Here is a 25,580-nt window from a genome sequence, read left to right as displayed (position 1 = left end):
GGACAAAGTGAGCTGTATGGGAGCGATGGACTGCATTTGAGTGGTTATGGTGTGAGTCGCTTGGAGAGACTGTTGCTGGAAGGTAGAGAAGTGAATAGAGAGAATGAATCAGATCGAGTGGGAAGTGATGTGGAAGAGCAGGAGAGTAAGATAGGAGAGATTGAAGAGGTGGTTATGAATGGGGAAGTGAGTGGTATGAGTATAGAAAATGAGAGAATGGGTGTGCAAGAGAAGCAGGGAAACAGGGAGGCTCAGGGTGGACAGAAGTACACAGCATGAGAAAGGTGGATGTTCCAAGAGGAGGTGAGCATGTGTAGGCAGGAAAGGGATGGGATAACCAGGGATCAAGAGGAAACAGTTGGAATTGAAAAGGGTTTTAAAATGAAGAAGTAGAAAGGGAAATGGCCCAAGTCGAGCATGGAGAGATTACATCGAGGGAGTGGTAGTATCAGTGGAACTAGCTGTAGATCCAGAAATGAGCTGTTGTGTTTGTATACAAATGCTAGAAGTATAAGAAAGAAGGCAGATGAAATGGTTGCAACTAATTGCATCTGTTCAACCAAAGATTGTCGGAATAAGTGAGACATGGTTGGAAGAGGATGACATCCTGGCAGGAATAGAGATGGAAGGGTATGATGTGTTTCGTGAGGACCAAGGGGGTAAAAAGGGAGGGGGAGTGCTATTGATGATAGAGAAAGAGTTATGTCCATATAAAGTGGAGATGCAAGAGGGAAATAGTGCCAGTGGTTTTCAGGCAGTATGGTGTGAGATAGAGGTGAATGGAATCAAATACTTGATGGGATGTTGTTATAGACCAGGTAATGTGGATGGTGGTGATAATGAAATGTACAATCAAATTAGCCAAGTAAATAAGAAAAGGGGTGATCATTATGGGTGATTTTAATTATGGCAATATAGACTGGAATGATGAGTAGCAACTGGAAGTAAAGAAAATGAGTTTCTTGAGTTTTTGAGGGATAACTACCTCAGACAATATGTAACAGAGGGCACACGAGGATTGAGGGTCTTGGATTTGGTCATCTCATCAGAGGATGTAATTGTAAATGAGGTGTCAAATCATCCACCAATTGGTGAGAGTTACCATGAGGTGATTACCTGGGTGGTTGCCAGCAGTGCGAGGACCTCTGTGAGAAAAGAGCATACGTGGAACTACAAGGGGGGGGGGGTGATTATGAAGAGCTCAGGAGACAGCTTGCGGGTGTAGTGTGGAATGAGAAGTGAGCTGGAAAAGAGATCAATGCAGCTTGGGGGATTTTCAAAAACTATCTAGTAGATGCAATATCTAAGTGTATTCCAAGGGTTAGAAGGTTAAATAAGGTAAATGTGAAATGGGTGAAGAAAGAGATTAAGCATGCGATACAGAGAAAAAGGGTATTGTGGAGGCAGCATAACAGAAGTGGAAATAACCCATTCCATGAGATCTACAAAGACCAAGCAAGGAGGGTGACTTGGTTGGTGGAAGTAGCTAAAGAGAGGTATGAACAGCAGTTGGCTAATGAAGCCAAAAAGAATCCCAAGGAGTTCTTTCGATATGTAGCCAGCAAAAGAAAGAATGATTATGGAAGGATGACACTGATTGGAGAAAATGGTATAAAGACAGCTGATGCAGAATGTGTGGTCAAGATACTTAATGAGCAGTTCATAAAGATCTTTCAATCTTGTGAATGTGACTTCATGGAGGGATTGAGAGCAGATGATGATGGGGAGGAGAGACTGACTGTAGGTGAGCAAGAGGTGTATGGGGAGTTGAGTAAACTAGATGTTAATAAGGCTGTGGGACTTGATAATATATCACCACGTATTCTGAAAGAATGTGACAGGGAGTTTACATATTTTTTTAATATGAGTTTTGCACTTGGTCAAGTTCCTAAGGAATGGAAGGAGGACAAGATTGTGCCACTTCATAAAGGAGGTGATCGAACTCAAGCATCAAACTATAGGCTTTTCTGTGTGTCAGGTGTTGTGGTTAAATTGTTGGAGAAGCTTGTGAGAACTAGGATCCAGAGTTGGGTCGATAACAATGGTATTATCTTTGATGGACAGCATGGATTTGCTAAAGGGAAGTCATGTTTTAGTAATCTACTTACTTATTACAATAAAGTGACTGCTTCCTTGGACAAAGAAAAGGATGCACAGTAATATACTTGGATTTCGCAAAGGCTTTTGATAGAGTACCACATAATAGGTTGACAGTCAAACTAGAGCAGATGGGGTTGGATATTAGATTGGTGCATTGGATTGGAGACCGGCTATCCGATAGGTATCAACAAGTTGTGTACGGGGGAGCGATATCCAGGAAAAGGAAAGTCACTAGTGGAGTGTCTCAGGGGTCTGTTTTAGGTCCATTGCTGTTTAACTTGTATATTAATAATATAGGTGAAGATTTGGATGGAGATATTCAGTTGTTTGCAGATGATTCAAAGTTGTGACAAACCATGAAGTATAGTGAAGATGTTGTGGCCTTACAGAAGACTTGAATAGATTGCATGATTGGGCATGGAAATGGGGATGTGAGTTCAATGTTGCAAAATGTAAGGTTTTAAAATTTGGAAAACAAAGATGGGATGCAGAATTTATGCTTGGTGAGAATATATTGTTGGAGGTAGAGGAAATAAGAGATCTGGGGGTGATAGTGGATAAGGATCTAAAATTTAGGGATCACATCGCCAAAATTGTGAAGACAACACAAAGCCTTCTGGGAATGATGCAGAGGACACTGACATGCAAAAGTAGGGAGATTCTTGTTCTGTTGTACAAGGCTTTGATTAGGCCACACATGGACTATTGTGCCCAGATTTGGTCACCTGGTTTTCAGAAGGATGAAGAGATGTTGGAAAGGGTCCAAAGGAGACTGACTAAGCTAGTTTCTGACCTCTGGAATGTCGAGTATGAGGAAATATTGAGAAGATGTAATTTGCAGAGTCTGGTAGACAGGAGGAAGAGGGGAGATATAATAGAGACCTATACAAGCTAGTAAGGGGAAGGGGTTGTTATAGGATCAATGCTGGAGAAGTTTTGTTTTACAGAGAATAGTATGAGATCAGGGGAGAACCAGAGGTCATCTCTGGAAACTGTATAAAGAGGGTGTGAGTAGGGGAGTGAGAGGCAGGTTTTGTTCGTGCAGAGTTGTGAATGATTGAAATGCCTTGCCTGAGAATGTGGTGTCTGCAAAGAGTTTGAATGTGTTTAAAACATGGTATGATGAGCTGTGTGTGTGATAAAAGGACCTCCTAGATGAGTCTTTGACTCCATGAGATCTTGGAGTGGTAATAATAATAATAATAATAATAATAATATGTTAGCCTATAGTTATCTATTTATGTACTGCTGATACCTCTGCAGTAATTTTGTTTACATGTAGATACTGCATCACTTATTATTATTATTATTATTATTACCACCGCAAGACCTCATGGAGTCAAACGACTCATCTGGGAGGTCCTTTTATCACGCACACACACACAGCTCATCATCAAATCATCAAATTTATGCAAAAAAGTTTAATGTGGAATCTTGTCAAGTGCTTCTGCAAAGTCTAGCAATATCACTGAGTAGCCATTTCTCATATCCAACTTCATTGCCACTTGATTATAAAAAGTAAGCAAATTAAAGGCAAGACCTATCCCTTAACAAAACCATGTTGTCCTTTATAGAGTATTGGACCAGAAGGACCAGAAGGCATGACTGTTACTGGCATAAGTGGTAAGTTTTCCACATATAGCTCTGTCATGGGCAGACTTACTGTGTGAGTTAGTGAAAGAGAGAGAGAGAGAGAGAGAAATGGGAGGGACTGTTAATTAATAGAATTGCTATTTTTTGACAACCACAAGAATTTTAAAAGTTTCTAATGTACCTCTGTGAGAACAGTCTTCAAATATTATATATCTGGATTTGGATTTATGTCATCAGTAACTGTGCAGGGATTTGTACATCATTAATAGCTATGCAAAAATTTATATATCATCTGAATATGATAAATAAATCCAAATATTGTGTATCTCTGCACAGCTGCATTAATAGCTGAGAAATAATGTTTTGAGTAGAAAAAATGGCAAGTTTTTTTTTAGAAGTTGAAAAAGGCTATGTAGAACACAGCCTTCTCAAATACATGTTTATCAGGAAATGCACAAACACGCTCCACATATAAACATGCAGCACGCAGCATGCCTATTAAATAATGAAACAGACTTTTTTAAGAGTATACTGTAAATAGAAGGACAAACAGTATATCATTTTAACTGCTAGTGTGTGTGTGTGTGTGTGTGTGTGTGTGTGTGTGTGCGCTCTTTCCAACAAGCACATGATAGCTTCAATTAGTTCTTGCACAGATGCTGCTTGAGTGAGATGGTTTTAGTGTGTAGGCTGACCATATGTCCCAATTTGACAGGGATGGTCCCGGTTTGAAGGTCCTGTCCCATTGTCCCGGCCGATTTGTGAATTGTCCTGGGAAAACATAATATTACATATTATTACTATTGCTATTGTACATTATTATGAGTGGGAGGGAAGTAAAAATAGAAAAACAAATAAGTTTATAAAAATAACGATGCTGCGCTAAACTCTAGAATATGTGTAATCGATCTGCATCAAGGCCACTTCGATTGTGGCTAGACCACTAATAATTACGAAACTATGTGCACGCAGAATCTATATAGGCATGCAAATCACATGTCCATAATATAGGGTCATTGTGTTTATAATGCTGTTTGTCCATTCTAGTAGTGATTCAACATTCATAGACTAAAAACTATTTTTAAAGTTTAACTTCAAAAAGTTTTATTTCAAAAAACAAAATAGATATTTAAAACATACATAATTAATAAAATACTTTTAATTTTTTTTAAGTTAACAGTAAATCTATTTTGTTTGCTTTTCTTGGAAGAATCGTGCTTTAATATACAATTATTTTGATGCCAATTAAACAATTTAAAGTTAAAAGTCAGTATTAATATATTTGTCATACCAGTTATTGTCTTGTATAGAAGCATCCCAGTTTGGGAAAATCAAACTATGGTTAGCTTATTGGTGCCTCTTGTTAAAAATTTGAAAATGGAACAATGAGCAATGATAAAATTTTATTTTAAAGTAGGCAGATCCACTTGAAAAACATTTAATGATATTAAAATAATGTACAGGGATTACTGCATGTCATATGCACCAGTTTTTGAGCAGTTTACATGATTTTGAGATGGCTGGGATTCAACAGATGATCTATGAATCAGGAAGGTGTATCTTGGTTCAGATTGATGAATATATGGAAAAAGTTTGTGGGCTTGTCAAATTACTACTTAGATGACTACACAGAAATTAACTATCAGAAAAGAAGCAGCCTGTGGGTAGGGAAAAGAAAGATTTGTACCACATTCTTTGACTCACGCACACACACACACGCACACACACACACACACACACACACACACAGAGAGAAAGAGAGAGAGAGAGAGAACATTGTGTTGCTTGCTGTGAAAATTTTACTGAAATGGATGACAAAGATCGTAACGTTTTAGAGAGAATCATGATGAATTGTGGTGCTTCCAATATGACCTGAAAAAAAAAAAAAAAAAAGAAAAAAGAAAAGCGTGGAATGGTGATTACTGATGTCTCCAGAACAGCAAAGGGTTCAAGTGCAGAAGACTTGAGGCATAACAATGCTGGTTGCTTGCTTCAAAATTCATGGAATTGTTCATAAGGAATTTGCTCTGGAATGTCAAAGCATTAACTCTTTGGCTCTTCAAAACAAATTCTTTATGAACCATGCCTGTATCCCCAAAACAGCATTAGCATCTGTATATGTGCATTAACTTTTATCTAGAGTAAAACTGTAAATTTATGTCAGCTATTGAGTTTTTGCAGGGAGGTGCTACACTCTCAGAGAGGCCTTCCACATTTTTTTTTCATGTATTTATATGCCATTGAAGATGACACATCTTTTTAATTCACTACTGAAAGGGTTAACAGTCATGTCTGTCTGTTTTTTTAATTTAATTTAATTTTTTTTTATCCCATGCATGAGAGGCTAAAGGACCTATAACACATCAATACTGTATGTGGAAGATGCAGGTGAAGACTGAGATAAAAGTTTATTGATGTTTTTTGACAGGTTGCAGGTTGTAGTTATCTGGAAATACATTGTGAGAAAGTCTGTTCCAAAGAACAGAGGTGAGTGGAATAAAAGAGGAAGAGGAGAAGCAGGTTTGATGTATCTGAAATACTTTTGAAGTATCTGTAGACTAGAGATCTGTGAGACAGAGATTGGGGTGAATCTGTAAGAGAGTGATCATCTATGAGCTGAACTGCACTCCTCTAGACAGAATCGATGATTTTTTAGGAACACATTAGGTGCACTACCCCAAACAAGTGAACAGTATTCTAAGCATGAGTGGATTTGGGATTTGTATATAGTTAAGAGTTGGTTGGGTTTAAAACAGTGTGTTGAACAAAAGAGAATGTTTAGTTTTTTGGATGCTGAAGCTACTAATGTGATGTATTTATTCCAGGAGAGACTGGAGGTAAATGTTAGTCCAAGCAGGTAGATGTGATCTCTGGTGATTTGTGTATTATGACCCGATATGGGGAAATTTGGCAAGAGAGAAAAGGCAAGACTGTGCCTTGGTGACACTGCATGTGACCAGACTCTCCTCCCCTCATTTAAGGATGGTATGTAGATCAATATTTTGAAGCTTGGGATATCAGGTTTGTCAGGAGAAAGAGAGTAGATGATAGAACAGCACCATGAGGAACTCTTGCATTGGTGGTGAAACTAAAAGGACATGACTTGCAGAGAATGAACAGAGAAAAAGTTGGCTACTCAATTACCAGAGGCAGATCAATCAGGTGTCAGACCTGGCAGTTGCCAGGGTCCCTGAGCTATGTGGAAAAATTAAAAGAGATCTATAAGAATGTTATATATATATATCATGCATTTTGATGATGAATTGGAACAGTTTCTACTATTTTTAAAAGAAGATAAAGACAAATTCAATACTGCCACACAAGCATACTAGACGGCAAGAGAAATGTCATCAACGTTTGTAAATGTAGAAATTTTTATGGGCCGCATAAATTTTAATGACAGGGGCCCACAGCTGGCTTAATCCACTCCTTCCAATTACAGAGGGGTGGCAGGGAGACCTAAGGATGGCAATTTATTTAGCAGACCTTGAAAGCTCTAGAAATGTCAAGAATTTCTCCACACCTTTCCATGGCACATGTTCAGCAGTTTGGATGTAAGCTAAGAGGCAGCTGTCAGCTGTGGATTGTGAATGACAGAATCCATACTGGTGGTCACTCATTAACCCTCTCATGCATAAGGACCTCCTATGAGTACACATAAAAATGATGTCCTCAGATGAGGACATCATTTTTAACATATGCAGGGCACAAATTTAACTAAATTAATGAATTCATGGTAATATTGTAAGATTAAATGGTATATCATCATTATAATTTTTTATAAATGAATATAAAACTTCATGCATGAGAGGTTAATTGGTGGACCTATAAGCAGTGGAGAAGTTGGCTATTGATGACTTTCTCTATTATTCTGGAGAAGATTAAGCTGATGCTCAATAGTTTCATGGTATAACTCTATCTCCCTTTATTTTAGAATAGACTGGATATGAGACTGCTACCACACACTGGCATAAGTATAAGCTATGTATAATAGATTATAGAGACAATGCAGGGCAGGTGTTAGCTCTGGAGCACGGTTTTTGAGAGCAATTGAAGAGATGCCACAAGACTTTTTACATTCCAAGTTATTTAGTAATTTTCTGATGTCTTTTTTGTCGAAAAACTATAGGAGGCATACCTCTATCATGGATCCTTCTATGCAGAAGTTCGAGGAAAAGAGAGATGCTAGGAGATCAGCATCTTTGGATGAGGTAACAATGGTGTTATCAGGATGAGAGAGAGAGAGAGAGAGAGGTGGAAGTGCAGGTGAGCAGAAGATGCACCCAATGACTTAGCAAGGGACTAGAAGACACGGCTTCCATTTAGAGGGGAGGCAAGTTTTCTGCTGTTGGCCATTACAAAATATGATTTTAGATCTGTTGACTGTTCTGCATTTGTTGTGTGCTTTAGTCTAAGTTGAGTACAATGCTGAAGCTCTTCATATGAGCTACCTGAGAATTTTTTTTCTTCAACTGCTTTGATACAGTTTCTGTTGAACCAGGGCTTGGAAAGCAGACAAGAAGGATTTTTGGTAGAATGGGGAATGAAGACCTTCATGCCAGTGAGGATAATTTCCAAGACTTGTTCGGAGGAGGCATTACATTCGGATGAATGGAAGCAATAGTCAGATCATGGGAAGGATGAGTAGAAAGCCAGAGGGCATCTCAATTGGCACCTTTTTAGTGCTCGAGAAGGTGTGAAGTTAAGAGTGGTTTGAGGAAGGACGTTCGGTAAGAAAGGAGACCTGAACATGATTTGGGTCTGAGTTGCCAAGAGACCTAGACAGTGTATCTGGAAGGAGAACTGGTTAAAAAAGATCCAGGGTGTTTGAAGAGTGAAGAGGGTTATCAAGAACTCATAAAGGTAGGTGAACAATTTGCATTAGGTCACTGTTTATAGCAAATACTTCAGCTTCTCATCAAGTATGGTTGGTGGTGTTGGAAAAAGGGGAGGCAAATGGAATTGTGGATGTTGAGGATGCCTAAGAAGATGACCTCACAATTTAGATAGCTGGACTGAAATGTTCAAGATTCATGGAAAGGAATGTGAAGAGGTCTGAGTGGTTATCAGAGTGGAGACTAAATGCAGCAAATGAATGTTATTAAGTGTGGCAAGGAAACTTTGAGCTAGAGAAGGTCAAAAGCAGGGGACTGATTCTAAAGTAACCACTTTTTGGCAGGCTATGTCAGATCTCACAAAGGCACAGGTGCCACTCTTGTGACAAAAGAAATTCTGAAGAGTTTGAGCATCGGAGGTGGACAGTGGTAGATGTAGCTGCAATGTGAGTTTCAGTCAAGTAGTCTTCAGTTTGGTCTGGAAGATGCAAGTGATGATCAATGCCATTTATGTTGACATTAGTGCCATGAATGTTAGTAAAGTAGATGTGAAAGTGAGTTTTTATTGAGAAGATTCTTGCTTGGTTTGTATGCATGATTGGTTGTGATGTGTCTTTTTTTTGTTGGGATTAGTTTATGAGGGAAATTAATTTTTGTTTCAGTGTCACTTCATTATTGGTAAGATTTTTGCAACTGTCTCCCCATCTCCTTGGAGACAAAGTGATAATATCTGCACACAGTAGTTCTTATCAAAGCCTTTGTGTGGTAGTATAACTTTTATCTTCAACAGTGCAGTTATCCAATACAATGTCTTAAGTTTTGTAGGAAGGCAATACTGTGACTTCTGCATCACACTGACTAATTTACTTTTATTGAAAACGATATCATCATGCAAATAATACTTGCTTCTAGATGAAATATGAATTCAGTTCCAATTCTTTTCAGTCAAAGAATACATGCAAAAAGAAAACTTATGATTAAGCATGAGTTAACTTGAAAATGACAAAATCAGAGATAAGGATCAACAGGATGGCCATTCTGCTTTGGGTCAGAATTACTGAAAATGGTCAGGGGTAATTAAGACACAATAGGAAACAATATGTGAAATTACAGAGCAGAAAAAAGCTAAAGGCAGCTGGGAACAGTATCATAGTATGATGAGAGAGAGAGAGTGTAAAGAAATCAGAACATATGGAAATTAATGAAATGTTTGAAAAAAGTAATGTGGGGAATACATTTATTCCTCTAACATTGAGATTGCATTGGCAGAGCTAGAAGATTAAATAAGATGTAAGTTAAATGGATCATTAAGAAACAAATGTACCAAAAAAAATGTGTGGAAATACTTTAGGTATAAATGTAATAAATAGATGCATAAGTACAGTACTGTCAACAGGGTGTAGCATAGAGGCAGCCTGCCTCATGGCACAGCTTAATAAAGGTGCTCGTTCAGCCATATTGCAGTAGGCGCAAGTGTGGAAAGAAGTTTTTCCAAGCTTAAACTGATTAAAAATTATTTGCCAACAGCAATGACCCAAGAAAGATTGGTTGGTCTAGCAACTATATCGATAGAAGCGGTCTATCAGTTATCAGTATTATCAGTCTGTGTGTAATTTAAATTTAGAAGAGCTCATAAACAGTTTTATTGTGCGATATCCCCATAGAGCAAACATTTAATTAATATTATTATGTAATCGTTTTGCATTAATGTTTCTCTTGTAATAAAAACAAAATGGCAATTGGAGATTTTCTTATATTTTTGTCTTATAATCCATCAGGGTGATATTTAATTGTTTGCCTCAGGGAACAATCTAATCTAGCGATGGCCCTGCATAAGTAACTAACCACTGCTGGTTAGTTACTTCAGCAGGAATGCTTGTATTAATATACTAACATTTTATAATAAAATAAAAACTGAGATTAGTTTTTATTTTATTACAAAATGCCTATTTTTAATTGGCCACCTATTTTTAATTGGCATTGCAAAGTATTTTAGAAGAATATTGAATAGTAGATTACTGTATAAAATGAAATAAATGGCTGGGGATTTCATACTGCTTTGAAATGATCAAAGCAGCCTTTGAATATCTTTCATTCAACAGATCAGAACAGCTACTGTACAGATGTTTGTATGTTTGCATATTGTGTGTGTGTGTGTGTGTGTGTGTGTGTGTGAGTGAGTGAGTGAGTGAGTGACTGTTGTGCTATTATTGTCTGCTACAAAGGCGGAACCTGTTTATAGGTTTTTTTGAGATGTATTTTGGGAAATAATACATATACACTTATTAGATTTCTTTAATCATTTCTATGCATATAATAATTTATCTCCAGGTGAATGGAATTTAATGAAACTCATTGTTTCAGTTCTTTATTAAAAGCAGCCAAGTTACTTGACCATGACAGACCACTAACTAACATTATGGGGAAGATGAATAGCTGAGAATACAATTTTTCAAATCATTTCAAATGTGGTTCAATATGGATTACTTGGAAGTTTATTTTGCACTTGGTTAAACTATAATAAATTTAGTTTAATCCTTTATCCAAGTGTAAGCAAACAAAGTTTGCACCTGAAAATATCTTCAGGACTGATTTAAGGTGGCACATCCCTTGGCAACTCGTAGCAGTGGATCAAGCTCTCATCACTCCTCATCTCAGTATCTCCCATAATGCAAAGCGCATCTCCTTGCAGATACTGCTATGCATTAAGGGAAGGGTCACTACCCAGACCAGTTTCAACCTTTATTGAGGTCTTGTCAGTGGGAGGCGGACCCAGAGTGGTGATACTAAGGCAGAAGCAATGGAGAGGTTATCCTACATGAGTTGCCAACCAGTTTACCACCTTATTATTAAATTACTCTGGATTTAAAGAAAGATGTTAAAAGATGCTGAGACAAGGAGTGATGAGAGCTTGGTCCACCTTTGCTATGAGTTGCCAAGGGATGTACCACCTTAACTCAGTCCTGAAGATATTTTCAGGCGCAAACTTTGTTTGCTTACACTTGGATAAAGGATTAAACTAAATTTATTATGGATTACTTCTTTCGATGGAAAAATTGAAAAAACAGTTTGAAATCATACAACATTATGATTTTGTATGATTTCAAAACCTAAAACTGTTTTTAGGTTCAAATATCATCATCAATATCAAATTCCTGCAATGTACTCTCAATGGGTTAATATCCTATCTTGCACTACGTGAAACATTTACATCATTACTAACTGTCTATCTACAATTTTCCTCCAAATCAGTCTGTTACCTGTCAAGACTCCAACATTATCAGATCTTATATTTCTATCTTCTAAGACACTTTTTACCAAATCAATCGACCTATATTTTGGTCTTCCTCTGGATCTTTTTCCTGCCAACCTGGCAGAGAACACTTCTTTTGCTAATATTTCCTCTCCCATTCTGTTTAAGTGACCATATCACCTGACATTAGCTCTGATAACACATTCCTGGATACTGGATACTCAAGTTCTTTCCCAATATCCTTGTTTTTTAATATGATATTGCCATTGATGCCATCTTTTCATGACAATAATCTTTCTCAGGACTCTCATATATGCGGTCTCTAGTCTTTGATCAAGTGTTTTACTTCTGACCCAGCTCTCAGATCTATAAGTTAAAATTGGTTTGAACACCGTCTTGTATACTGCTAATTTAGTGTTTTGACTAATTTCTCTCTTATTCCATGGTAATATGGTAATTTAAATATTACAGTCTTTGTTGATTCTGTTGTCTATTTCCATATTTAATTTACCATCTTCACAAAAAATCGTGCCTAAGTAGTTGAAATACTTTACTTGTTCTATAGGTTCTCCATTCACAACACAGTTGATATTTTCAATGTTTCTGCCTATTTTCATTGTCATTATCTTCTTATTGCTGACCTTCATACCATATCTATTACAACAGTAATTCAATTTAGTCAGTGAATCTTGCAGACTTGTAGCAGATTTATTTAGAAGTATAACATCATCCGCATAAAGCAAAGAGCTGACATTAACATCTCCAATTTTGATATCGGGTTTAATACCACTTTCCTTCATAATGTGATCCATATAGATAATGAATAACAGAGGGGATAAAGTACATCCTTGTCTGACACATTACATTAAATATTGATAGATTTTACATTAAACTATCTTCCTGTACTTCCTTCAATTCTAACTGCTGACTTACAACTCAAATAAAGACTAAGTACCGCTTGATATAATGTCCCACTGACATCATACCACTGCAGTGTATTGAATAGTTTCTCTCTTGGCATCTTGTCATATGCCTTTTCCAGATCTAAAACTTAAATTTAAATACGGATCTTTGTTATATTCCCATGATTTCTCAACTACTTGTCATAAAGTGAAAATCTTATCTTGACAGCCTCTATTTGGTCTGAATCCAGCTTGTTCTTCACCTAGCTTTTCTTCCACAATCCTTCTGTACCGTTTCTCAAGTATACTTGCGTAAATCTTATCAGGAACATTCAGTAGAAAAAATACCTCTATAATTCTCACATTCAGTTTTATTTCCCTTTTATATATGGATACTATGAAAGCTCTACTCCAATAATCCAGAATTCGTCCCTCTGTAAAGGCCTTCTGAACTATGCAGTGCAGCTATACTGTAAGACTTTTATACCTCCGTACTTGAGCATTTCTGGTTGAATATCATCTGCTCCTGCTGCCTTTCCACATTTCAGGCCTTTGATGGCTTTTTCTACTTCACATATGATATTTTTTCCTGATTGCATGCCTGATTTTTACCACTGTGCTGTCATTGATTGTTTCATTGAGTAATTTTTCGAAGTAATTACTCCATACAACAAGGATATCTTTTTTCCAGTTTTCATGTCACCTTTATCATCTCTTATTCCTTTTACAGCACTCTTTCCTCCATTTATGAGCTTCTTCAACAACTTCCAGAATATCTTGCCACCTACTTGATATTTATTTTCTATGTTCTCATCAAAGTCTTCCCATGACTTTTGTTTATCTAGTTTTACACAGTATTGAGCTTTCTTACATTTGAGCCTAAGAGCACAAGCTGACTTATTGGCCAGGAACTTTTGATATGCTTTCTTCTTTTCCTTCACTGCCTCTTTTACTTCCTGTGTTCTGATTTTTCTATCCTTGCAGACAATCTCAACACATGTCTTTCTGGCTAAATCAATCAATGTTTTTTTCATGGCTTGCCATTGAACCTCCAAGGTGTGGTTCCTGTTCTCAAACTCTTTCATTTTTTCTTGAATAATGTTTGTGTATTTCTACAGTTCACATCTGAGAGCTGCTCAACTGTTATTCACCTTAAAACTTTCTTACATGTTCTTCTTTTCAATATGAAATTCAGTTTTATCCTACTCAAGACTAAATGGTGATCACTTCTAATTTCAAATCCTCTGTACACTCTAGTGTCATGCACCAGTGATAAAACATCACTATCAACAATAACATAGTCAATGAGACTTTTCTTATTCCTTGCCTCTTCTCTCCATGTGAAATTGTGCACATTTTTATGTTGGAACATTGTGTTAGTAATAACTAGTTCATGTGCTGAGTAGAAATCCAACAGGTATTTGCCATTATTATTAGCTTTGCTCTTTTCTTCAAATTTTCCCAAAATATTTTTTTTTTTATGTCTCACAATTATTTCTTACTCTACTATTTATATCCTCAACAAGGACCAATTTTTCATTTTTCATTGTGTCAGCTGCTATCTCTAAAGCCTCAAAAAATTCCTGCACTTCTACCTTAGTAGAACCTACTGTGGGACCATAGGCACAAATAAGTCTCATTGTCCAGTTCCCCATTCTGATATTTGCCCACATCACTCTACTTGAGACTGCCTGCCATTCAAGAAGATTAGCCTCATATTTAGTGTTTAATACTATGGCTACTCCTTCTTTTCCTTGATTGTCATTTCCTGAATATAACATTTTGTATTTATTGCTCAGAAAGATCTCATCAGTTTTTGTCTTTTTTTGTTTCAGTCGCCCCTATTATGTCGATCTGGTACTTATCCAATTCCTCAGTCAGCTCCATTTCTTTGCCATTCAGGCTTCTTATATTGATAGTGCTGATCTTAAACTCTGGTGATGTTGAGTTCGGTGCATTTTAGGATTTGTTCCAGTAGGTGACTTTTCACTGTTTGCCCTGGTTCCCTGGCAAAAACAATTTGGGCTTGTTTAACCGGACAATGCCCCAGCAGGCATGAAATTCTGTCATGTTGTACCATTATTTTATATTGTGGCTTAAGCTAATAAGAATACAATTTGGTTGGCTAAATTCAAAATTTCCAGCCCATCCTCATTCATTCGGTATCCAGGTAGGTTCCTAATAGGGTGCATCATGAGAAGGTGAGGATTGAACATTAGGTCAGAAGCTCTGGTCAGTTCCTTTAAAGGCTATGTAGAGGTCTCCTCTCAGTTATATAGTTTTGACCTTTAAGCATCCCATATATCCCCTAGGTGTAATATTGTGCTAATAAATATATCACTAAGAGCATGCTACTGTGAAATGCACCTTTTTATGACTTATATCATTTTCATTTTTATCATCATAAGTTATAAACATGAAGTGATTATAACAGAAGCAGACATATGCCACAAAATCTAGAAGACACCTAAAGTTTATTATTATTATTATTTTTATTATTATTATTCAGACCTCTATGGAGTCAAAAGACTCATCGTGGGAGGTCCTTTCTAAGAAACACAAGTCTATCAAGACTCATCAAGGGAGATCCCTCCTAGGAAACACAAAGTCTATCATACCACTCCTTAAATGCATTGACTGTTCTCTCGCTCTCAACACTCTATCAGGCAATGCATTCCATGGTTCAACCACCAACTCAACAGACAAGTTTAATTCTAGGCTACAATACAATACAATTCTCAAGAAATTAACAAATTGCTGAATTCTTAAGATCTACTAAATTAAAGCAAAAGAAGCAAAAAAAAAAACAGCCCCAAATCATTGGCATTTATAAAAAAATATCTGCAGTCCTTTTGAACAATTAAACTTAAAGCTTGTTATCCTGATATATGAAACAAAAACAATGCACCCCAAGTCCTATTTAACTTTTAGGACAAAAATGCTGTTATAATACATTAAGGAATTAAATTACAATTTACCTTGGAAGACAGATCCCCTTGGCTTTTTGAAAAGTATTTTCTTCCTAAAGCACTTATTTTGCCACTTTCTTTTAGGACAGTTGATGTGGAAAACTCAATCTTTGGGGATATTATTCCCTGAAAAATATAATTAAATGAAGAAAATAAGAATGATTAAAGTTAGCATGTTGGTTTGTTAATATAGTAAAAGCTTTTGAAAGAAACAACCCATATAAAAAAAGAGCTAAATTTTAATTTATTATTATTATTATCTGACCTCCAGAGATTCAAAGCACTCATTGCAAGAGGTTCACACTCTCTCATGCAAAAAGATCATTAAACCATGCCTTAAACCTATTCAGTTCCACACTAGCCACACTTTCATGCAATGCATTCCACTAACTAATCACTCTCTATGCAAAGAACCTACTTCTTTGCATAGAAAGTGATTGATCTTCCTTGCCCACACTCTCGTTATACATTCTAACATCACATAGACAGTATAATACATTAATACTTATTAAGAAACGTAGCACATTACCACACAAGAAACATCATAATATTAGGCAATAATATAGAATTTAAACCGAGAATATTCTACCTGGCTGCAGTTATTTGAACAGTTCTTTTGAGTTTATGTTTGGATATATGAATGACTTTAGTCTTTCTCCATCCTGTTTATTGTGGTTTATCACAATAGCATGCTCTTCTAAAACAATGACTTTTCTTACATTGTAACAGAAAAGAAATTATATTATTATTTTAATCTTTTACCAAAATTTCAAGCATCTTCGTGAATATGCTGCTTGCATATTGAGGCTGTTTTAGCTTTGCATCAATTGCCTTAGTATCCCATAAGGTACAGCATACTTCCTTTCAGATGTGTATAATGATATACATAATGGCCAGTGTTGACCCCTAATGAGATCTCATTAATGGAGTCTAGACCAAGAAAATAATGAGAAACTAATGCAGAAATTATATATTTAATAAGCAAGTAGAAAAATGGTGTTATGGAAGTTTTTTCACTTGGCTGTGCTACTAATTATATATCGAGTTTTATCCTTTATCCAAGTGTAAGCAAACAAAGTTTGCACCTGAAAGTATTTAAGGATCATCACACGTTATCATCACAACTGCGTTGTGATGATACTTCATGTGCAAACTTTCCTTATTAAACCAGACCTCCATGAAGTCAAAAGACTCATCAAAGGAGGCACACACAAGGCCCATCAAACTGTGCTTTAAACTCATTCAATGTATCTGCATTCGCCACACTGTAAGACAATGCATTCCACTCACCAACCATTCTCTATGCAAAAAACCTGCTCCTTATGCCCTTGCTCACACCTCCTTAAACAGTTTCCAAGGATGGCATCTTGTTCTACTCCCTTCTCTTTTGCTATTAAAAACTGCTTCCAGATTAACTAGTAACAATCCATAACTTAAACATTTCAATCATACTCCCTCCCTCTCCTCCTCTAATTCAGGAGGCTTTCATTTTTTTCAAATTGCATCCCCCCATTCCAAAGACCAGTGACTACCTCAGTCTGTCTTCTCTGGACCCTTTCTAATATATCTTTCTCTTATGAAAACCAAGAGGACCAAATCTGTGCAAAATAATCCATTTGAGGCCTGATCAAAGCCTTATACAGTGAAACCTTAACTTTTTTTATTTCTACATGTGAAAGTCCTCCACATCATTGCCATAATCTAAAATGATCACCTCACGCCTTGTGCAGTGTGACTTCTGAACTTCAGAACCTTGTCCATCATGACTCCAAGGTCTCTTGTCTCCTTAATCTCCTCCAAAATTTCCCCACCAAGTGTATATTTTGCATCCTGTTATTGCCTATCAAATTTCATTACACTTTGCAACATTTAACTGACAGCGCTATACAGTTGCCCACTTATTATATAGATATCTCTATGGAGTCAGAAGACTCATCATAGAAACGATGAATCTTCTACTTATACAATCTATTCAAGTCCTGTAGGGTCACAACATCTCTCGATTCCTCATCACTCTCTCCAGTGATGCATCAGCTGCAAACAGTTGTATATCACCAGTTAAAACTATCCCAATATCATTAATTTGGCTCCAAAACATACCTCTGAGGAACATCACTTTGACTTTCCTTTCTGGGATATTGCACACCCATACATAGCTTGCAGATACCTATCTGACAGCCACTTGCCTATTCAACTGAACTGCTCCAGTTTAGTTAGCAACTTGTGGTGTGGTGCTCTTGCAAAATCCAAGTATACTCTTGTATATGCATCTTCCTTGTCCAATCCAGTCACCACCTTGTTATAGTACATAAGCAAGTTGGCAAAACATGACCTCCATTTAATGAACACATGCTGATAAGCACAGAGAATACTGCTGTTAGCAACCTACTTTTACATCCTACATATCCCCAATGTCTCCAATACCTTAACTACAACTCGAAATATACAGATTGGCCTATAATTGTAGCCTTAGCTTTATCACCACCTTTATGAAGTCAAACAATTTTACCTTCCTTCAACTCCTTTGGAACTTGTGCTGTTGCAATATTTTTGTTAATCAGGTAAGCCAAGGCTGGTGCTAATTCCCTGGAACATTCCTTTAAGATACGTGGTGATATGTCACGTCCTATTGTCTTACTGACTACTTAACTAATCATTTACCTCTTGCTCGCTCACCAGTAAGTCTTCTCTCATTTCATTCTCTACACTTGAGCTTCTTCTGACTTCCCACTTAATGATGAAGCACACTGATCAATTGTTCATTGAATACCTTGAGTATGTCCTCTGCAGCAGGTACCATAAACTCCCTAGGGTTTTCATGTCCTGATTTGATATTTTCTACTCATACTGCACTTTTGCTGCCCTTACCAACTGTTCCACCCTCCTTGTGCAACTAATTATTACCATTATTCATCTTGTGTTCCCTTTAAAGTGTCTCCTTCTTCAAGATTTTGTTCTTAATTCCATTTGACACCTAACTTATTCAGTCTTTTGACCTTAGGAATATGTTAATACATTGATGCTGTTAAGTATCTCTTTGTCAGTTTTCAAGTGGCATTTATTTCTTTCCTGCTCAACTCCGCAATCTAATCTACGGTATGACCAAAAGCTGTTGCTAAGCTTCTCAGAAATTACAAGATCTAAAACTCTTAATCCTGGTATGCAATGTTTTTTGAGAGGATAGAAAAGACAAGAAGGGAGGGAAAGTGCAACTGATGACTGTAAGGGAATTATGTCCACTTAGGGTAAACATGAAAGAGGGAAATAATGGCAATGGTTATGAGGCAGTGTGGTGTGATGTGGAGGTTTACAGGAAACAGTATTTAGTTGGATGGTGCTGTTGGCCAGGGAATGTGGAGGATGGTGGTGAAGAAATGTGTAAGCAATTTTGGTTAGTGAACAAGGGAAGAGCAATTATTATGAGTGATTTTAACTACTACCTAAGACAGTTGCATCAGTTATCTCTCAGGAAATCAAGAAATTCATTTTCCATATTCCCAAATGCTATCTCTTCATTCTGGTCTATATTGCCATAATTAAAATCACTCATAATAATTGCTCTTCCCTTGTTCACTAACCAAAATTGCTTACACATTTCTTCACCACCATCCTCCACATTCCCTGGCCAACAGCACCATCCAACTAAATACTGTTTCCTGTAAACCTCCACATCACACCACACTGCCTCAAAACCATTGCCATTATTTCCCTCTTTCATGTTTACCCTAAGTGGACATAATTCCCTTACAGTCATCAGTTGCACTTTCCCTCCCTTCTCATCTTTTCTATCCTCTCAAAAAACATTGCACTATTCCATTTGCCGACCTGGCTGACCAAGTGGTTAGCGTATCCGCTCTCCAGCCAAAAGGCTGCAGGTTCGAATCCCGTCGTGGGCATGGATGTTTGTGATTGTCTGTGGGAAAACTAGTGGTGGTGGTCGGTGGTAGATGACATTGAGGTAGTTGTAGTCAGTTGGTGGATAATTGGCGAATGAGTGGTGGAGACAGTTGTAGAGCAAGTGCCCTCCCTCGATGAGTCTTTAGACTCCCTGGAGGTGTCAAATAATAATAATAATTTCTATTCCCATCAGGATATCATCCTCATTCAACAATGCTTTACTTATTCCAACAATTTTTAGGTGAATAAACTCATGAAACAATTTAATCTCCCTTATTTCTTCATGCTGCTAGCATTTGTGTAACCAGTCCTACCAAATCCTTTAACACCACTAACACCACTTATCTCATATATCTCCTCAGTCTCAACTACCCCACTCCCTCATATCCCAATCCATTTGTATGCTGATCATCCCCATACACACATTCATTACTATTTCCAACATCAATTCAACTATGCCATCTCTCTGTCCATTCCAACTCCCTCAGATTCCTCGTTTCTCTTACATTCCATTCTCTTTTCATCTCTCACACAACTACTATTTCCGTTAAAAAGTACTTCAGTCTCATCTGTTTCACTCTCCTGATCTTTCACTTCACCTCCTACATCCTCTGAACTCTTGCTCACATCATTCACTGCACCTCATGTTAGCAACAGTTTCTCCAATTCACTCACCAAAAGTCATTCAAATGCAATCTGTCACTTTTGTACAAATCTAAAACATTGCAGCATATGTAAAATAATCGCTGAATACACATTGGTGTAAGAACGAGGCAGCTCCAATAAGCCAGTGCAGACTTATAATAATTACAATACTTGCACCCTACAACTTGTTGACTAATATTCATGATTTCCTGTAAATATTTCATTGTAATTTTCATAAAACTGTGTTGTTTTGTTCCAGAAATCCAGATGTATGTGGAAGAATTCACCATAACATATTAACATAATCACTTACATTAATTTAAATGTCTTTATTTGTAAAATTTCTGCTGAGTTTCATTGATATTATCAATAATTATAGGAAAACACAAGAAAGAGAACAACAATCCAAATGAAAGTGCATGATATTATATACACTATCAGATGCAGGAGAATACCTCCATCTGCATTAATAGATATACAGAATAAATTCCAATTAAATAATTTAGTTCATAAATTATTTTAACTATAAACAATTAATTAATTAGAAACTAAAGAACAAATGAATGGTGAGTATTAGTCAGTATAACTTCCTAAAATTGAAATAGTTTTAAGCAATCGTTTTTGGTCAGGTTTGAATTGTGAATATTGTGGCGGCCTGGTTGGCAAAGTGGTTTGCATAACTGCTCTCCAACCAAAAGGCCACGGGTTCAAATCCCACTATGGGCATGGATGTTTGTGATCGTCTGTGAAAATACTAGTGGTGGTGGTAGTGGGCGGTAGATGGCGTTGATGTAGATGATGATGATGGTTGATGGATTGAGTGGTGGAGACAGAAAGCTGTAGGTGTCCTCCCTCGATGAGTCTTTGGACTCCCTGGAGGTGTCACATAATAATAATAATAATAATAATAATATGTGTTTCACAGCTTTCTTTTTACAGTCTTTCCAGAAGAAAATAACTCTTGTGTAACACTTTGGTTTTGTAGATAATGTGTGGCTTACTAAACTGGATTTGTTGGGTTCTTTAAGTGAAATATATTCCTGATGATCTTCAACACAAATTTGTGCAGAACAACCAGTCTATCAATAATAAAATAAGCCACAAGGCCGTTCTTTACTTTATTCAGATGATGTTATACTTCTAAATAAATGCAGTACAAGTCTGCATGATTCCCTAACTAAATTGAATAACTGTTATAATAAATTTGGTAGGAAAGTCAGTAGTAAAAAAACAAAGAATGAAAAAAAAAAAAAAAAAAACATTGAAAACATAAATTGTATCCTGAATGATGAACCTATAGAACAAGTAAAATGGTTCAGCTATGTAGGCACAATTTTTAGTTAAGATGGCAAATTAAATATGGAAATAGACAACAGAATTAGCAAAGCTGGTATTATAGGAAGTCAGCTGAATAAATTTATATGGAATAAGAATAATAGAAGGAATAGAAATAATAATAATAATAATAATAGGGGAAATGTTTCAGCACTTTGCTAGAGGGGCCAGAACAAGTGGTCACCCCTGGAAGCTGAATAAAGGTGTGGTTAGCAGGGATGGGAGACTAGATTTTTTGCTTGGAGATTATGAATGAGTGGAATGAGTTGCCAGAGTCAGTTATTATTATTATTATTATTATTACCCAAGACTCCATGGAGTCAAAGACTCATCTGGGAGGTACTTTTATCACACACACAGCTCATCATACCATGCTTTAAACATGCTCAAATTCTCTGCGGACACCACACTCTCAAGCAAGGCATTCCAATCATTCACAACTCTGCCTGAAAAAAACCTGCTTCTCACTCCCCCTACTCACACCCTCTTTATAGTTTCCAGGGATGACCTCTGGTTTACCCCTGATCACCCACTATTTTCTGTAGAACCTCTCCAGCATTGATCCTATAACAATCTCTTACTAACTTGTAGGTTTCTATCATATCTCCCCTCTTCCTCCTGTCTGCCAGACTCTTCAAGTTGCATCTTCTCGATCTTTCCTCATACTCAACATTCCAGAGGTTAGAAACTACCTTAATCAGTTGCCTGTGGACCCTTTCCAACATCTCCTCATCCTTCTGAAAACTAGGTGACCTCGTCCTTCTGAAATCTATTATGAAATATTAGGAAAGAAGATGCCATTTTTAGCATTTAGGAATGTCTTAACAGAGTTAATCTCATATGGTAATGGCAACTTAAACAGAATGGAAGAAGCAAGATTAGAAAAACAAGTGTTCTCTGTTAGGTTGGCAAGAAAAAGACCAGAGGAGGACCAAGATGTAAGTGTGATACATTAAAAAGTGCCTTAGAAGACAGAAATATAAGATCTGATAATGTTGGATGTTATTTATTTTCAATGGTATTGATGACAATACAGAATTATAAGAAAATAATATTTTATTAGGTTATATGTTGATATTTCACTGGTATTATATCCAGCATCATCTGAGCACAAAAACAGTTTGCCACAGTATGTGAAACAACAACAATTTGGTATAACAGTGGGACTAGTTTAAAAAAATTGTAATGGACAACACAAGAAACTAAAGTCCTAATTAGGCATCATTTATGTTGAAAAAGAGAGAAAACAAATATTAATTAGATCTTAAAATGACTGTTTCCCAGATTTTGGGTAAATTTATACAGCCATACACACACACTCATGTTCACAGAAAACGCATCACCTTACATAAATATAGTTTTTAGTAGTTAAGTGGTCATTTTCATTGGTTTATCATTAGATATTTCATTGTATTGCACACCATCTATCATCCCCAGGGTTTCTGTATAATACAAAGTTGCTGCTATTTTGTCAGAATTTTAAATGCACGTAACTATGGCTAGTTATGTGCCTCACCTATAACACCTCACAGTAAAAGTGTGATTCAAGCTTTGAATAGAGAAGGCTATTCCTCTCGTGAAATAGCTAAAAGGGTGTCCTATAGTCAATCTACTGTGGTACGTCTGCTGTCGAAAGTGAAGGATCACTTATTTAATAAGTAATCTCTGATAGACCTCTGCAGTTCGTCGTTACACTCTAGCGACAAACTGCATCTTTCAGGATGACTATGCCCCTTGTCATAAGGAAAAAAGTGTAAGTAATGCTATTATAACTCTAAAATGTACCATAAGAATTGAGTTTAGTACTTAAAAAAGCATTAGTTTTTGTTGCAGGTTAATAAGGACTCAATGAACACTCGATTCAGCGACAACCGTGGTCAGGAAAAAATCCAGATCTCAACTCCACTGAGAATTTGTGGTACCAAATGGAGACTGAAATATGCAAGAAGAAGCCGAAAACACTTTCAGAGCACTAAGCCTCCATTATAAGGGCATGACACCATGAATTGACAGATGCAAGGAAATTGATTTCATCAATATCCCATTGATGCCAAGCTGTAATAAAGGCAAGAGAAAGACCCACAAAGTACTAAACAGCAACATGTGAATTTTTAGCTTTGAATGTTAGTAAAACTGTGTAGTTGAACTAAATTTTGATACTGGTATTTGTTTTTCCAGTGAAAATATCACTGTCCATTCCATTTTGAAATATTTGTCAAGTTTGTTGTCATTTCCTATCTCACATCTTATACTAAAAATTAACCAAATATTAATCAAAAATAAAAATGTTATATTACCTTCTTCATTATTTGTGACAATTATTGTGTTATTATCACTTTTTAAATAGGCATTCAAATTTAATTAACAAAAAAACACGGTTACAGCAGGTGATTCTGTGTGTGTGTGTGTGTGTGTGTGTGTGTGTGTGTGTGTGTGTGTGTGTGTGTGTGTGTGTGTGTGTGTGTGTGTGTGTGTGTGTGTGCATGCATATTTTGGTGAAACAGTGTGATTTTCAAATAAATTTCATTACAATGAGTATATTATTCTTTTTTGCACAAAAGATAAGTATTTGTATTATTAGAGATGTTTTTATAATTTTCATTAATTTTTTTAATGTTTTCTTTTCAGACTCCCATAACTCACGACAGACAATGCAATTACTGCACTGGTGAATAAATTTTAAAAAAAAATGGATCTGTGGGTGCGAGGAGAGAAGTGGACATTCCAGAACTGTATGTGGAAGCACTGAATATGTTCATTGAAAAGCATTGATGATGAAATCTAAAATTTATAGCCACTTATTTTCTGCAGAATCAACAGTCACAGGAATTGTGTACCTTGATATGTTTCAGCAGTTTCTTGAACCACAACTTTTTGATGATAAGTATTTCAGCAGGATGGAGCACCATGTCATTATGCTTGAAACGTCCAGGAATATCACAATGGGTGCTTCCTCCTTGTCAGGCACAGACCCAGTTTGGTGAATAATCTTATTCACCAGGACTATAATTGGATTGTCTGTAGGACTGGGTCTACAAAATCTCCTCGAAAAGCTTTGTCTAATTTCACAGCACTTCATTCATTTGATGCCAGACATTAAAACAAAAATTTGCTCTTGAATATTCATCATAAATTTTTAAATGTTTCCAAAAAGAAAACATTTAAAAATTAACGAAAATTATAAAAATATCTGTAACACATTACAAATACTTATGCTTTGTGTAAAAAAGAATAAATATACTTGTCATAATTAAACTTATTTGAAAATCACACTGTTTTACCAAAATATGCAGTAACTATTGAAATATCCTGTATTGTAATGCAAAGCATTTCTCTATTCTTTTGTATTCAAATTTCTATTACTGTACTTTAACTCACACTGGTGATCTTTTGATATGTAAAACAAAATATCTAATGTTAATAAATAATCATTTCACTGTAGAATATGTTTTGATAAATAAGATAAGTTTGTCAGTAGTGTAATCAAGGCAAAGTTTCTTTTTCACTTGATGCCCATTTAACATCCTTCTTGTTCCATGCATTACGTCACCTTGTTATAATAAGTAAGTAGATTGCTAAAACAAGATCTTTCAGCAAACCCATGATGTCCATCAGAGAGAAAGAAAGAAAGAGAATGCTGCTGTTGTCAACTCAATTCTGAATCTTGGCCCTCATCGCTAACACTGTGACCGCAACTCCAGACAAACAGATGGTCCTGTAATATGAAGCCTTAGATAACCCCCTTAATGAAGTAGAACAATTTTGTCCTCTTTCCATTCCTTTGGAACTTGGCTCAGTCTAAGACTTATGTTAAGAAGTTATGTTATGTTAACTCCATGGAACGTTCCCTAAAGACACATGGTGATAAACCATCCAATCCTATAGCGTAGTTGACATCAAGTTTATCCACTTTCACATATACCTTCTGCTCACTCACCAGTAGTGACTCCCTCCTCCCTTCCCACTACTCTCATTCCCTTGATATTCCTTTTTAAGGAGAATGCAGCAGCATTCTCCTTAGAGGAAGGTGCCCTCCCTCGATGAGTCCTTG

General features: G+C 36.5%; 1 protein-coding gene across 8 annotated transcripts in view; it reads right to left on the bottom strand.

The window, feature by feature from the left end:
* LOC150095411 (spermatogenesis-associated protein 6) overlaps positions 1–25,580 on the bottom strand; it is a 523,112-nt gene that overhangs the window by 252,443 nt on the left and 245,089 nt on the right. For all 8 annotated transcript variants that reach the window (XM_090410322.1, XM_090410323.1, XM_090410320.1 and 5 more), the window contains one exon: positions 15,662–15,778. In XM_090410322.1, coding sequence (XP_090266448.1) covers positions 15,662–15,778 — 117 coding nt within the window. The remainder of the gene's footprint in view (positions 1–15,661; positions 15,779–25,580) is intronic.

This window comes from Typopeltis vanoorti, chromosome 20, assembly GCF_054136105.1.
Source record: "Typopeltis vanoorti isolate ZY-2024b chromosome 20, IOZ_Tvanoo_1.0, whole genome shotgun sequence".
Classification (NCBI taxonomy): Eukaryota; Metazoa; Arthropoda; class Arachnida; order Uropygi; family Thelyphonidae; genus Typopeltis; species Typopeltis vanoorti.
This window is presented reverse-complemented; position numbering and strand designations above follow the sequence as displayed.